Below are 14,334 nucleotides of genomic sequence, written 5' to 3'. Positions count from 1 at the left end.
ACTTCTTTTATATTATATATATATATATATATATATAATTGAATAATAAATATCTTAATAATGTATTTTTAAAAACAAAATATTGGGTGCATGAGAGTGCATCTATGACATGGGATCCAATAACTCAAAAATTCTTTATTTTAATAAATTGAGTGCTCGATGGTTTTAATCAATTTTGTACTACCTTTTCAACTAAATCATTGGAAGGTTCAATGACTAAAATGACCTAATTTGAGTATTTTATTTTCTTGCATGAAACAGTGATATTATTGTGCTTTGCAGTCGTAATTAATGTGATACTGTCTATGTAGTTGTCCTGTCCTTCCGTGAGTCTATATTTTGAAGTTTAAACAACTAGTAAAATGGAGGAAAGAAAAAAAAAAAGAATATATGAGTGTGAAAAAACAATATTCATTGGACACAAAAAGTCCTCCACTCTAATTTTATATTTTGATACGGCATACTGTGTACAGTAGTGTGCTATCATTATAGAATACTCTTAAAATGATAGCTATTGTAATGTACTTTTTTTTTTTTTTCTTTTTTTTAAGTAAACAGTTATACTTATTAGAAATATACACAAAAATAGAAATAATAGTATTTTAAACCGGGTTTATAATACATTATATAACTACAAAAATTAGGCCCTTTTATAGTTATAGACTGGGATTATAAACAACGGACACTAGACACACACAACCAATATAGAAGAAACATCCACTTTTTTTTAGTAAACAATAATACTTATTAGAAACACACACAAAAATTGTAATAATAGTGTTTTAAATCGGGTTTATAATACATTACATTACTAGAGTACAACTACAAAGGGCCTAACCTCAACTACTGGGTTTGTAATGTGCTATATTTGATTAGTAATGTTGATTCAACCAATTATTCAAATCATTCGAGGCCCGTCATGATATATACTTTCTGTGGGGTCATGGGCCCAAATCATACAATTGGGTTTTGGGTTTTGGGCTTTGGCCGAGAGCGTGAGAAGTCCGAATCTGAAGAGGAATATCTCCTCGGATAAGCTAAACGTAAATCGAGTATAGATCCTAATGATCAAAGTGACCTTCCAAGAAGCTCTAGTGATAGGGACGTGCACCATAAACGTACAAGAAAGATGAGAACCTAAAAATATCTAAGGAAAAACTACTACCACAGTATTGAATACTTTGTAGCTAATTCCCTAACCGCATTAATGAGGAAGTGACCTCTAAATAGTACTTTTCTAGCCTTATAACCATCCTTCAAAGACTTCTAGAGGAGACTGATGGGACAAGTATCAGCCTAAGCCATCAACTATCCACGTGTAGGGTAAAGGTGAAGGAAGAAATGTAGTATAAATGAGAATAGAGACCTTAGAGGAAGGGGATCGGAAAACAGAAAAAGAACACTGTAGCAATCACAATTGCACTTGTACTCTGTTTACTTGATTTATATGAGCACTTGCCTCCTCAAACATGAACACTTGCCTCCTCGGACAAGGAGTTCATCCATATTAGCCGTTGTCCAATTCACTAAAGCCTAGTTCTTTGATCCACTCTCTACAAATTTATTATACTGGACTCACTAGGCCAAGATCCCATACATTTTAGGGTTGGGCTGCAATTCGTGTCCCTATACTTTCTATATTTAAACTATGAAGAATGCTTGAATAACTCAAAATTAAGGAATTCCTAGACGTTCAAACAAAACGAAAAGCTATTAGAAAGTTTGAAGTAATTAACAAAACTTTTTTTTTTTTAGGAGAACTACAACAAGTACTCATCAATTCATTATCAATAGTATTTTAAACTGAGTTTATAATACATTATATAATTAGAATACAACTACAAAAGGGCCTAACCTTTGTAATTGTAAACTGTGGTTATAAACAGCGGACACTAGACACACACAATCAATGTGGGAGAAACATCCCTTTTTTTTTTAGTAAACAATAATATTTATTAAAAACATACACGAAACTTATAATAATAGTGTTTTAAATCGGATTTATAATATATAACTAGAGTACAACTACAAAAGGGCCTAACCTCAACTACCGGATTTGTAATGTACTATATTTGATTAGTAATGTTGATTCAGCCAATTATTCAAATCATTCAAGGCCCGTCATGATATATACTTTCTATATTTGAACTATGAAGAATGCTTGAATAAATCAAAATTAAGGAATTCCTGGACTTTCAAAAAAAACGAAAAGCTATTAGAAAGTTCGAAGTAATTAACAAAACATTTTTTTTTAGGAGAACTACAACAAGTACTCATCAATTCATTATCGATAGTGTAATATGAAAATTACATGATCTCTAACTAAATGCATTTTAAAATTAAGCAATTAACTCTTTTAAAAGAAACAAAACCTTTTTCGACCATGAACATTTAAAAACTCACTGAGCATTCATGAATCTTCCTTCTTCAGCACTCAAGATTTCCGAGTGTCATGCTTTTAAAAGAATTTATTAAAATTTTGAACCCAACAGGGTGTGTGTCTATATATATATAATTAGGGTTTTAGGACCTAGTTGTCATAATCTAATGCTACCTCATGTAGTACTCATTGATATGACCACACGTAATTCTGAGATCCACGGACTCTTTTATTCTAATTTGTTGCATACAAACTCCTAATTCATGACTCCGAGATCAACTCTCAAGATTTTTCTAGTATATGTTGTAAACTAGTTGCAGCAACTTCACTTGATCAGCAAATCTTTAGTGTGCACGTAGGTCTCCAATTAATACTTCAAGATGACATAGAAAATTCTAGATCTGTGTACAAAACACTACTCTCTTGTATATGTAAAAATGTGCTCTAGGGTTTATATAGTGTACTTGAGCTGTACAAAACCTTAAATCCAACGGCTAAGAAGAACTGCTCAAAAACCAATCTGCAAGAATCTCGATCAGTTGAGATGTGCAATTCGACTAGTTAAGTCAAGTGACTCTCAACCAGCCGAGCTGCAGTCAAGAACCTGTGTAGTAGTAGTTCTATTTGTCTTGAGTCTTTCACTGTTTGAATCTTGATTTGTCTTGAACAAATATTTAAACAATACCAATTAACAAGACAAGCTAAGTTCTAATTGTTACAATTGTTTATGATTCAACCGGTCGAGCTGCAATCGAGAACCTGTACAGTAGTAATTCTATTTTTGCATTCTTTAGTCTTTCACTATTTGAATCTTGATTTGTCTTCAACAAATATAAACAATACCAATTAACAAGACAAATTAAGTTTAAACTGCTATAATTGTTTATAATTAGCCAACCTAAAAATACGGACCTAACATACATACATATATATATATATGGTATTGTAACTCTGTGGTAACTCATAATATTCTACAATCATAGTTTACATATTTATGGTATATTTTAATATAATCAATATAGGAGCTCTAACTTAAACGTAAATGTCTTAAGCAACCATTTGATAGAGGACCTCGAAAAGCTCATATGTTGTAAATTTCGTGATATATATATATATATATATATATATATATATATATATAGTTCTTGCAGAGACTTCACATTCGCATTCCTACATTTTATATTCAAACTCATCTAACAAAAAAAAAATGTCAATAGTTTTCTTGGGGGGAACGGAACAACTTTTATATTAAGTATAAGTAACAAACTATTGAGAAATATATGGGGTAATATACTTGTTGTTGTGCATTTAAAAATAGTTGAAAAAAAAAGGGTACCAATAATCTCTCTTGGGGTTAAGTGCCGTAAAATGTTTAATTGAAATTTGAAAGAGGTCAAGAATTTGAAGGTCCTCTAGTGTCACAATAACACTCATTGAGTTTTTTGGTACAGTTTCTGGATTCTTCTATTGTTTATATATATATTTTTTTAAAAACCTATAAATAAGATAAGGACTATCATTTTCTAATAATTTAATCTAATCGTATAAGCTATAAATTTTATTAATTTTGGTAAAACATCTTTTTACTTCCTACGTCCCACTTCCTAATAAAATAGAATAATTATGAGTTACCGTGAATGTCTATCAATTCGTTTTCGCAAAAAGATACACTAATTCTCGTTTTCTTATTAAGCACGAAAATTTATGCACACACTCAATTAGAATGATATTTGTCCTAACTCAAAGAGTTTATCCATTCGCAAAAATTGGGCATGAAAACTTAAGGTTGACAATTTTGCTAAGTCAATCACTGGCACCGAGTCTTTATCAAATATTGGGTTTTTGTTACAAATTTTTGAGTAAAGCGTTGTAATAAGACTTACTATTGGATGCTTATTAAGTTATTATCAAACAATTTCAAATGATGCCGTCCCCACTAGAATCCCTGTTAAACTATTTTCAAATCAGTAAAAAAAAAAAAAAAAAGGATGGTAGTAGTCTAGTAGATGCCGTGTTTCCCTTTGCATATGGAGTATAAGATTTGAAAATTAAAAGGATGCATTATGTTATTGACAAAATTAAAGAGCACATGCATTATGGAATAAACCCTAAAATTCTCTTCTTGTGATGTATTAAAGCACTCATTATGGTCAAAGAAATAAAAAAGCACTCATTATCTGGCTCGGAAAAGTTTTTTGTTAGCTAAATTATTTAGTACTTGAGTATTGTGGTTATGAATCAAACACACACAAGAAAGCTCCGCACCCAACTCTATATTACTATTCCAAATTTTACAAAAAGCTACATTGCTCGTTAACAATGTCAAGTGATGATGTAAGGATCTTCAGTGAGCTACTAGTTCAAATACAGAACTTTAAAAGATCTTCTAGTTGCTGCAAGAAAGAGAAGTTTGATCGAAGACACCAGTATGGTACTGAACTAAGAGTTTCTAATGCTTAAGTCAAGAACCTTCAAAGAACTAAGAATGAATACAAAGTAGAATTAGACTCAACTTTTCTTGTACCTTTGCAAATGGGGTTGGCCATCCTTATATAGGTTATCTTCATGACCATTGGCCTTAGTTGTTTTGCCCTAACTCTCACTGGCAAGATATTGTTCGCTTTGACCACACAAGCCGCACGGTTTTGTTCTTCCTCACATGACACACAGCCTTGTGGGAAAAGGCCTCTAACTAATTACAGTCTAAGACATTCCATTTAAGACATAGACCTCCCCTTACCTAGGCAATGAGGGACTCTGTCAGGATTTGGTTCTCCCTTGCCTCACCCCACTTAAGAGACCTTTTGGCTTTTAGATCCTCACAGTTCCCCCCCCCCCCCCCCCCCCCCCCCCCCCCCCCAACCCTTAAGGGCCACACATCCTAGTGTAGAACCTACCCACCATCTTATTGCATGCGTAAGGGTCTGTTCTAATACCATTCTATCATGCCCCAACTCCCAACTAGCAAGATATTGTTTGCTTTGGCTACATAGGCCGCATGATTTTGTACTTCCTAAAGTGACACACAACCTTGTGAGAAAATGTCTCATATTAATTAGAGTCCAAGGCATTCCATATAAGGCATAAGATCCCCTTGCCTAAAGCAATATGGGACTCAGTTAAGATTTGGTTCTTTCTAATTTCACCCCACTTAAGAAATCTTCTGACTTTTTGGGTCCTCACATTATTAATGCATCTTTCCATATCTAGAGAATGATCGGCTAATGCTAATTGTAACGGTCGTGGTATGAAGTAAACTCGTGAACATTGGAATGGTCACGAAGTAACTCCATGCATTAATTGCTTTTTTGACAATTACCATTTCTGGCTCAATTAATTATAGGGTAGTCTATTAAGGTGTACAACCTTTTGGGTAGAACTTTATAAGGGGTGTCATTCGTTACCCATCACTAAGTGCTGAAGCTTTTTAAATAAAATTTCTCTCTCATTGTAGAAATTTTGAAAAACCAAATGTGAGTGCTCTTAGAAACTATGAGAAATATGAATATATATATATATATATATAAACCATGATTTGATTTTTCAGCAAAAAACCATGATTTGATTAGAAATTAAATTAAATATTTTAGATTCTTTAATTTTTAAAATATTTCTAGGCTATTTAATTACATAAAATGTTAAATTGACATGACATGATTTGATTGGACTAACTAGCAAATGTGGCATTTATCTAATTAACAAATTGAATAAAATGGTCATTACGCTGCACGTAATAACAAATAAATACTTTATAGAAAAGCAAAATAAAATAAAATAAATTTGATTTAAAGAAAATAATCAATGCTAGTTTCTATCAAGAAAGAAAATAGGCAAAAATTAACACACTTTGATGTAGAAAGGATAGGTTTGTCTTTTCATAGGAGGAGAGATTCTTTGGACGATTTATCCTAAAAACTTTCCATCTGATCCAAAACTGTGAGACAAGAAGATTGAGGAGATCTTGAAATGGGGCATCATTTGAAGGTGGCTTTTTTGTCAGTTACCCTAAATCCGATGTGGGTGCCCGTCGTTTTGGGGGCAAGTAGGTCCCTAATCTTTATTCCCTCACCCAACCTCCCACGAGGCCACAATTACTTCGCAAAATGACCAAAATACCCCTCCCCCTAAATCAACCCAAAAATTTATTTTTCCCATCTCATAAAGATAAGATATGGCATTAATTTTTTGGTAAAAAGAGATGCCAAAGGCAAAGGGCACTCTCATTTTTATGAAGAATCTCCTATGCATTGTCAATGTCAATGACCCCTCCATCTCACTCACTATATATATATATATATATATATATATATATAGAGCATCTTCTTTCATCGTTTTTACGAAAATAATTACTTATTTAAACACGCTTTCCCATGCGTGTACCCTATAATTAGATCATATTAATATTAGTAACATGACATACAAATATGAATACAACAAATTAAAAAGAAGGCAAACATGTAAACAACTCAAGATTATAGTTTCTATATAAGAATATAAAAATATTAGTATTTAATATAAATAGTAAAAAAATTAAAACTAAAATTATTGATTTTTTTTCTCATGTTACAAATATTGATTTTGATAATTGTGTTATTGCATGTTTTTTTTTTTTTTTTTTTTTTTTTGGAAGAGATGTAATGATTTAATAACATATATTTTGACACAGCAAATAGAAGGAAAAAAAGGGGTGGAATGCAAGACAAAAATTCATTTCAATTATCTACCCTTGCTTTTATTTAAATTCAATTGAGTTTTCTAAATTTCAAGTTTATTTAATTAAAGTCTCTCTTTCAATTTCAGTTTTTTTTTTAATAATTAATTTTTTTAATTTAAATTTTTGAAAAAATAAAAAATTTAGAAAATTAACTACAACATTTATGAAATTTGATGGAAATACCTTAATTAAATGAACTTGAAATTTAAATGACTCAATTAAATAAAATTTTTGTTTCATACAATTAACAAGAATTTTTATAAAAAATATATATATATACATTTTTGGAGTATGTATATGATACGGTATATCCTGCATTGAGACAAAGTCCGATTTGTCTGCGTTAAATACCGATGGAATACAATAGGTATAGGTGGTATTTAAGAAGAAACATTAGTTAATATTTTGTGACCAGTTCTACTGCCAGACCATATGGTACCTCTGTACCTTCGGAGGTTGCAAAGAAGGTTTTTGGTACGGTTAGTCCATAGTCCATACACAGCAGAACCGCAGGCATATTTATATATTCCGTACTTACCTTCTTCCCCCTTTACCCATCTATGTGTTTTAGAGGTTACGTTTGTACTTTTGCAATCCCATTCAAGCCATTCGTGACTTCCAGCTGTCAGCATGACATAAGCTGACGACTTCACTTCTGGGAGACTGAGACCCTTCCATGTACTTACTAAATTACCATTACACCCCATAACTTTCTCTCTATATTACACCTCTCATCCTTTACATGACCAAATTGCCCCCCCCCCCATTGTCCATAAATCTCTTCCCCCATTATTATTTTTTAAGTGTCTGGTTACCGGAATCTTTTAATCAAGTTTTTATATTAAAAAAATTTAAGAAATTTCCATAAAATCAGCTGTTTTTGTTTCTTTTCCATAAAAAATACTACTTATTTTTTAATGGGTTTTTACTAACAAGTGTCAAACTCCACTTGTCAATGAGGAATCTAATTCATCATACTGTATTGAGAAGTAGCAAAATTTAATAAAAGAAATATATACTTACCTAAATTTGTTGGACTTTATTAAAATATTCAATCGATTGCATTAAAAAACTTATCATTAACCAATATATTTCAACACTCGTTCAAATACACTAAAAAACTCAACTTTAACCAATACATTTTACCACTCGTTAATTGAATTGTTTTAAAATTAAAGCTAATCAAGATGGAAGGGTGATGTAATCGTGAGCTAAACCAAAATTCTAAGAATTTTATAATCGCCAATCTCTATCTTTTTCATTGGTATGAAATTTTAATAATAATTCATTTCCTTTCTCAAGTTTCCATCGTATAAAGAAAAGATGAAAAAAAAAATGTTTCAAAAGAGCTTGAACAGCTTCGGTTATTCTACAAAGGTCGAATGCCACTAGTCTTATATTTTAGATGCATTCGGTTTCGTTTAAATAAAAAACTTCAACCTTTTCGTGGAGGCCCAAATGAAACTCTTATACGTTTGTTGAAAATTAAAAATAGCGTCCGTCAAAGGAAAGTAGTTTGAGTCTTGTTTACGCCAAACGTGTCGTCGTATTCTATTCTTTCTCCTCTTTTTTTCTCTCTTTCTCTCTCTCTTCCCATCCTCTCTTATACCCGTTACTATAAAAGAAACCAAGCTCACAACATCTTAAAACACCCCACTCTTCCTCTCTTGATCCTTTTTTTTTCTTTGCTTTGGGGCTTTGTGCCTCTATTAATAAATTTCTCTCTCACCCTTTTCTTTCTTGTTCTTCTTGTTTCTTCTTGTCCTTGTTGATGACCTTTGTTATTATTCATTTATTCCCATCCCCCCCACACTTTTATCGGGCTATAAAAAGTCAGCTTGAGTTGCTTCAATTGTAGCTTAGTTGGGTTGAGTTAAAATATATATTGAGAGATAAAATAGGCTAAAGTTTATTTTGAAGGCTATATAATTAGTTTGTTTTTTTGAAGGCTGAGTTTTAGTTTTTTTTAAGGGTGTTTGTACTCTTTTTTTTCTTTTGGTTTTAAGAGATGGAGAAGCTTAACTTTGTTAAGAATGGTGTGCTAAGATTGCCTCCTGGATTTCGATTCCACCCAACAGATGAGGAGCTTGTTGTTCAGTACTTGAAGCGCAAGGTGTTTTCGTGCCCTTTACCTGCCTCTATCATTCCTGAAGTTGATGTTTGCAAGTTTGATCCTTGGGATTTGCCAGGTAGATTAACATACATATACATACAAGTTAATTATTAAAGCTTTGGAACTTCTTCTTTTTTCACAATTGTAAAAAAAACTACAGCTATGTAAAAATTTCATATATTTATTCAATTACACAACATATTGAGGTGGGTTCTTGGAATCTTAAGATGTAACCAAAACTACAATGCCATAGGGATAGAAAATAAATTTACTGTAACATTTTGAGGAATAGTATGCTCCCATGGTACTAAACGAAACAGCTCCTAGGGCTAAAGTGATGAACTTTAGCACCAAAAAAAAGGAAAAAGAATAATAAAAAAAAGAAGCTAAATTTTGAAGAGAAGTACTAGTTCTTATACATGGGGTTTGTGGGTTCAGGTGATTTGGAGCAAGAGAGGTACTACTTCAGCACAAGGGAAGCCAAGTATCCCAATGGGAACCGATCCAACAGAGCCACAGGTTCTGGTTACTGGAAAGCCACCGGAATTGACAAGCAAATTGTAACTTCAAGGGGCAACCAAGTTGTGGGGATGAAGAAAACTCTGGTTTTTTATAGAGGAAAACCCCCACACGGTTCTAGGACTGATTGGATTATGCATGAGTATCGCTTTGTTACTGCTGAAACCTCACCCTCCAATGCCCCACAAAACAAGACCTCAACCGAGGTGAGTTTTCTCACTTTTCACTTCTATTTATTTCAGTTACTTAACATTTCTTCTCTGCATGATTAATGGCATAAGGTTTGTGATTGTGTCAATAACACCAGACTTATACAAATTGCAACAAACCCATTTCAAAAAGAACTCTTTGAATTATGCTATATAAACCACCAGCATTGGTCATGTCAATTAGGCTGAAATTGTTAGGAAATGTAACAATCTTATTTCCATGTCCTGCAGAGCTCTGTGGTTCCAATGGAGAATTGGGTTCTCTGCCGCATATTTTTGAAGAAAAGAAGTAATAAAAGCGAGGATGACAATGTACAAACCGGGAAGGAAAACACTGTTGGAAAACTCAGGACTACTAAGCCTGTTTTCTATGACTTCATGACAAAGGGGAGGACTGATTTGAATGTTGCCCCTGCTTCCTCTTCTTCAGGTTCAAGTGGAGTCACCGAGGTCTCTTCTAATGAATCAGATCACGAAGAAAGCAGTAGTTGCAATAGTTTCCCCCACTTTAGAAGAAAACCAACTAGTTTATAAATCTTCTTACTAGTTCTTTGTACCAGTAAGTAAAATTGGGCAAATCTGATTTCATATCAGTAAGTTTCTATGTCTCCTATATGTGATCATCACTTAATCGGCATCAAATTGTCTTTAGAAACGTCGAGAGCCATGGATGTTAACGTCTTGGTACTTTGTAATCAAATCCCAAATCTTCAAAATTATGGTATCAATCTGTATTTGCATTTGAAACATGTTATCTCTAAAAAACAAATCATGGTTTGGCAATGTTTAGCCCACCACCATGCAAAAGCATTTCTTTATCAATAGTTAAAATGATTTTTAAGGGAGTACTAAAGAGAGTCAGAGAGGTGAAAAAGAAAAAGGAAAAGAAAGAGGGGAAAGAGAAGGCATGTGTGTATGTGTCTGTGATATGAACTTTATCAAAAGGAAAACCAATTTTTGGGAAGCACAAGAATAAGAACATGATCTTTGCAAGATCAGCATCGCACGTGGTTCCCATTCTCCCTTTAGGGAAAGGTAAAATTACACTTTAGAGAACCAATTCCTTAACCTTGTGTCCAAATAGACGGAATCTCTAAAAAATTTCAAACCCATCTCCAAAGTCCAAATCGTAGCCTTCATAAATACTCAAATCCATATCATTGGAAAAATGGCGGAATCTTGTTCAAAGAATCAGACATCCTGGACGAAGTCCTAACATGCTGAAATACTCCAACCAAGATCATTGAAAATTGCAAGGTTGATTCTTTTTCAAAGAAAGCAGACAACCCGAAAGTATTTTTCCACAACATTTGTTGCAATTGTCTTCCTATTATACCAGTACAAGGAACGTGCAGGGTAGGTATACTACTCTATTGCTGCTGTAGGGAAACATGGTTAACTAAAATTTGAACCTACGAGACTAGTAGGTGAAAGTAGAGAGTAGAAATTAATGGATTCTTGTGCAGAGACGGCAGCTTTTGAAAATGAACTGGGGGTCCCTAGCTTTGAAAACTGATCCAATGGCATTCGGTTCCTAAAACTAAAAGTACATGATTTCTTGCACCTTCCTGTAAGTTTGAATTAAATTAATCTATACTAAATTTGTTGAGCCAATGCTAACATTACTTAGGAAGAAGTTACAAACTTATGGGTGTCACTTTAATAAAAGAATAAATTAATGATTGAGTTATTATTTCTCATTTGTAACAACATTTCAATTTATAGAGTTTATGTGGTAATGTTAGGAAGAGATCGATTAATGTACGATAAGATAGAGTGAGCTTATTCAAGTTGTGAGAATAAAATAAGTCAAAGAAAAGTCCAAAATAACATGAGTGAAAAGTGAAAACAATAAAAAATGACTTATTGAGTGAAGTGAGAAGATTTGCTGCAACCTTATATGCAACAATTGCTAGCTACATGTAGGATAAGGTGGCAATCAAAGAGAAGTGACAAATGTTCAATAGTCATACGAAACGCACATAACCCGCTTAACTCATTTGTTATCACTTTTCTTTAGCCGCTACCTTACCCAATATACAGCAATTGCTGCATATAAGATTGTAGTAAATCCTCTCCCAATTTGTTAAAAATTCATAAATTACCCCAAAAAATGGGAATTAAGGGCGGTTGTTTTATAATATCCCTATAATAAGATCACTCTACTAAATTAAAGGGTTAGAACAGTGTTGCTCTAGTAAGTAGAGAGAAGTATATAGGATCATACATAGTAGATGGTTTTTAATATTCTTGGTATAGGAAATAAGTAGAGGCATTTCTCCAATGATATTCCTTTTTGAATTTGTTATACAATATATAGCCAATATCTGCAGAGAGAGATTCTCTATCTTCCAACTAGACTGCAACTTTGACCTGAATAAAGTGTAAAACACTCACCACTACATTAATGTATACCACATCTAATACAGTACTTTAAGAATAAAAAAGATAAATTCAGTTCATATTGTCGTGGACGTGGCATACATGCATGGGCCACGACATGGCTGTAGTTGACTCACCCAATCATCAATATATAGTTTAAGCTGAAAACACAACTTATCAAAATGATGATAATCATCATCAGATACTTATTATGTATTACCATTTTTTTTAAGGATCTGTTAACTCAAGTAATATATATAAAATATGGTATAACAAAACCAATAAGTTAGGTTGTCCCCGCACTCAAACAACTACAAGCATTATATCATATTCATATATGCTAGTTCCAGATAAGTTAAATGGCAGGCCACAAATCCTATATGTGAGTGCCAAGTGGACAGGAAGGACAACGTGTCCCAATCCTTAGTTCTTCTATGAACACACGCTTTCACACAACTTGCACATTTATCGACGTGTGATTAGATGCCATCAATTACACATGAAAACTACTATTGACACTTGTAAAAATTAATTCAATTAGGGCCTGAGACATGCACTGCTAGTTGCTAGTTGTGACAAAATATGTGGCTTGAGACTGATTGAAACTTGAATGTCAGTTTGATTTTGTATTATTGAGCTTATTATGCCATAATAACATTAAGGAGAAATTAAATTTACATAAGATAATGAAAAAAATAGCCGACCAGAGTTTCTTGTGACAGTGGTTCAGAATCACCTAAGGCTGTTGGAGTTCTTCACGTCACCTTTTATATATAAAATTTCATTTTCATGACAGAAACAAGTTGAGAGAGAAAGAGAGAGAGAGAGAGAGAGTGAGAATTGGGTTGTGGATTGCTGACTTGGGCTACATATTGTCAATCACGTGGGCAGCCCGTCATGGTAGACCACATACTCACAGCTCAAACTTTAGTAGGCTCACCTGATTAGGTCAATCACAGAAAGAAACCCCACCTGGGTTACAAATACTTATATGAAATGAAAAGACACTGTGTGGGGCATCATATGCAATGGGCAATTTTGACATTTTCATAACACCTTTGCCTTATAGACAGGGAATGAATTATCAATTATGTTGACTGGTTCCGAAACCAACCACTTTTAAACGCAGTTTGTTTGTACAAATTTTAGTTTTAAAAAGGTTGCTTAGTATCTCTGCAACAAGGACATCTCCATTTTTTTAACCACATTCCCAGTGATATGCTCTGATCAAATATACATACATGAATATACCTGATGATAATATAAATGTGGCGGGCCCTGTTTGCAATTGAAGGCTTTTAAGACTCCCCCATCTCTTCAACAACCATCGGACGTGCTTGTCAATCTTAGTCAACCAATTTACACAGTAAAAGGTATCCAAAGCCTAATAAGAACCTCACAAATTATGATTATGGACTCAAGTATCAGGAACTTGTACGAAACTATAACAATAAATTTGTGGGTTTCCCTGCAGCAGGGCAAAATTGCCCAAACTCATCAGTCATTTCATAAAAACTTACTTAAACCAACTTGTCGGAAAGATATAAATGGTCTGAACAGTAAAAATCAATTTTAAATTGTAAATTATTATTAGTTGATAAAAATATAATGTTAATAATTAACTTAGAATTAATAACAATAACAATTTACTATTTAGGTTGGTTGTAAATGTCATTTACTCATAAATGAATGGATTAATGATGTTTGGGCTGCTGTCTCAGAAGAGGTGCCCCAACTCCCAAGCACTGAAGGGTCAGAATGCTGAGCTCATTGACAGATGGGTGCATGGTACAGCAATAAACTGCATAATTGAAAGGCTTTGTTTCTTTCTATATGCGGTGTTTACAACAACAGTTACTTTCTGATGGAGTAGCTACATATGCAGTAAAAGGCTCCCTAAATACACAACCATGTGGAGTTGTCGAAAGTCTTCAGTATTCAATATTCAAGCTGCTGAAATCACATCTCATGTGAAATGACAAAAAGTTTACATTGGAAGAACCCATGAACAAGTTTT

At 33.2% G+C, this 14,334-nt stretch overlaps 1 protein-coding gene across 1 annotated transcript; it reads left to right on the top strand.

Annotated features, from left to right (window-relative positions):
- Nucleotides 1-8,651: 8,651 nt before the first annotated feature.
- On the top strand, nt 8,652-10,684 carry LOC115982110 (NAC domain-containing protein 83). The gene is made up of 3 exons (XM_031104629.1): nt 8,652-9,283; nt 9,646-9,932; nt 10,167-10,684. The coding sequence occupies exons 1-3, from the start codon at nt 9,103-9,105 to the stop codon at nt 10,467-10,469; spliced, it is 771 nt and encodes a 256-aa protein (XP_030960489.1). The 5' UTR covers nt 8,652-9,102; the 3' UTR covers nt 10,470-10,684.
- Nucleotides 10,685-14,334: the final 3,650 nt, after the last annotated feature.

Source organism: Quercus lobata, chromosome 3, assembly GCF_001633185.2.
Source record: "Quercus lobata isolate SW786 chromosome 3, ValleyOak3.0 Primary Assembly, whole genome shotgun sequence".
Taxonomy (NCBI): Eukaryota; Viridiplantae; Streptophyta; class Magnoliopsida; order Fagales; family Fagaceae; genus Quercus; species Quercus lobata.
This window is presented reverse-complemented; position numbering and strand designations above follow the sequence as displayed.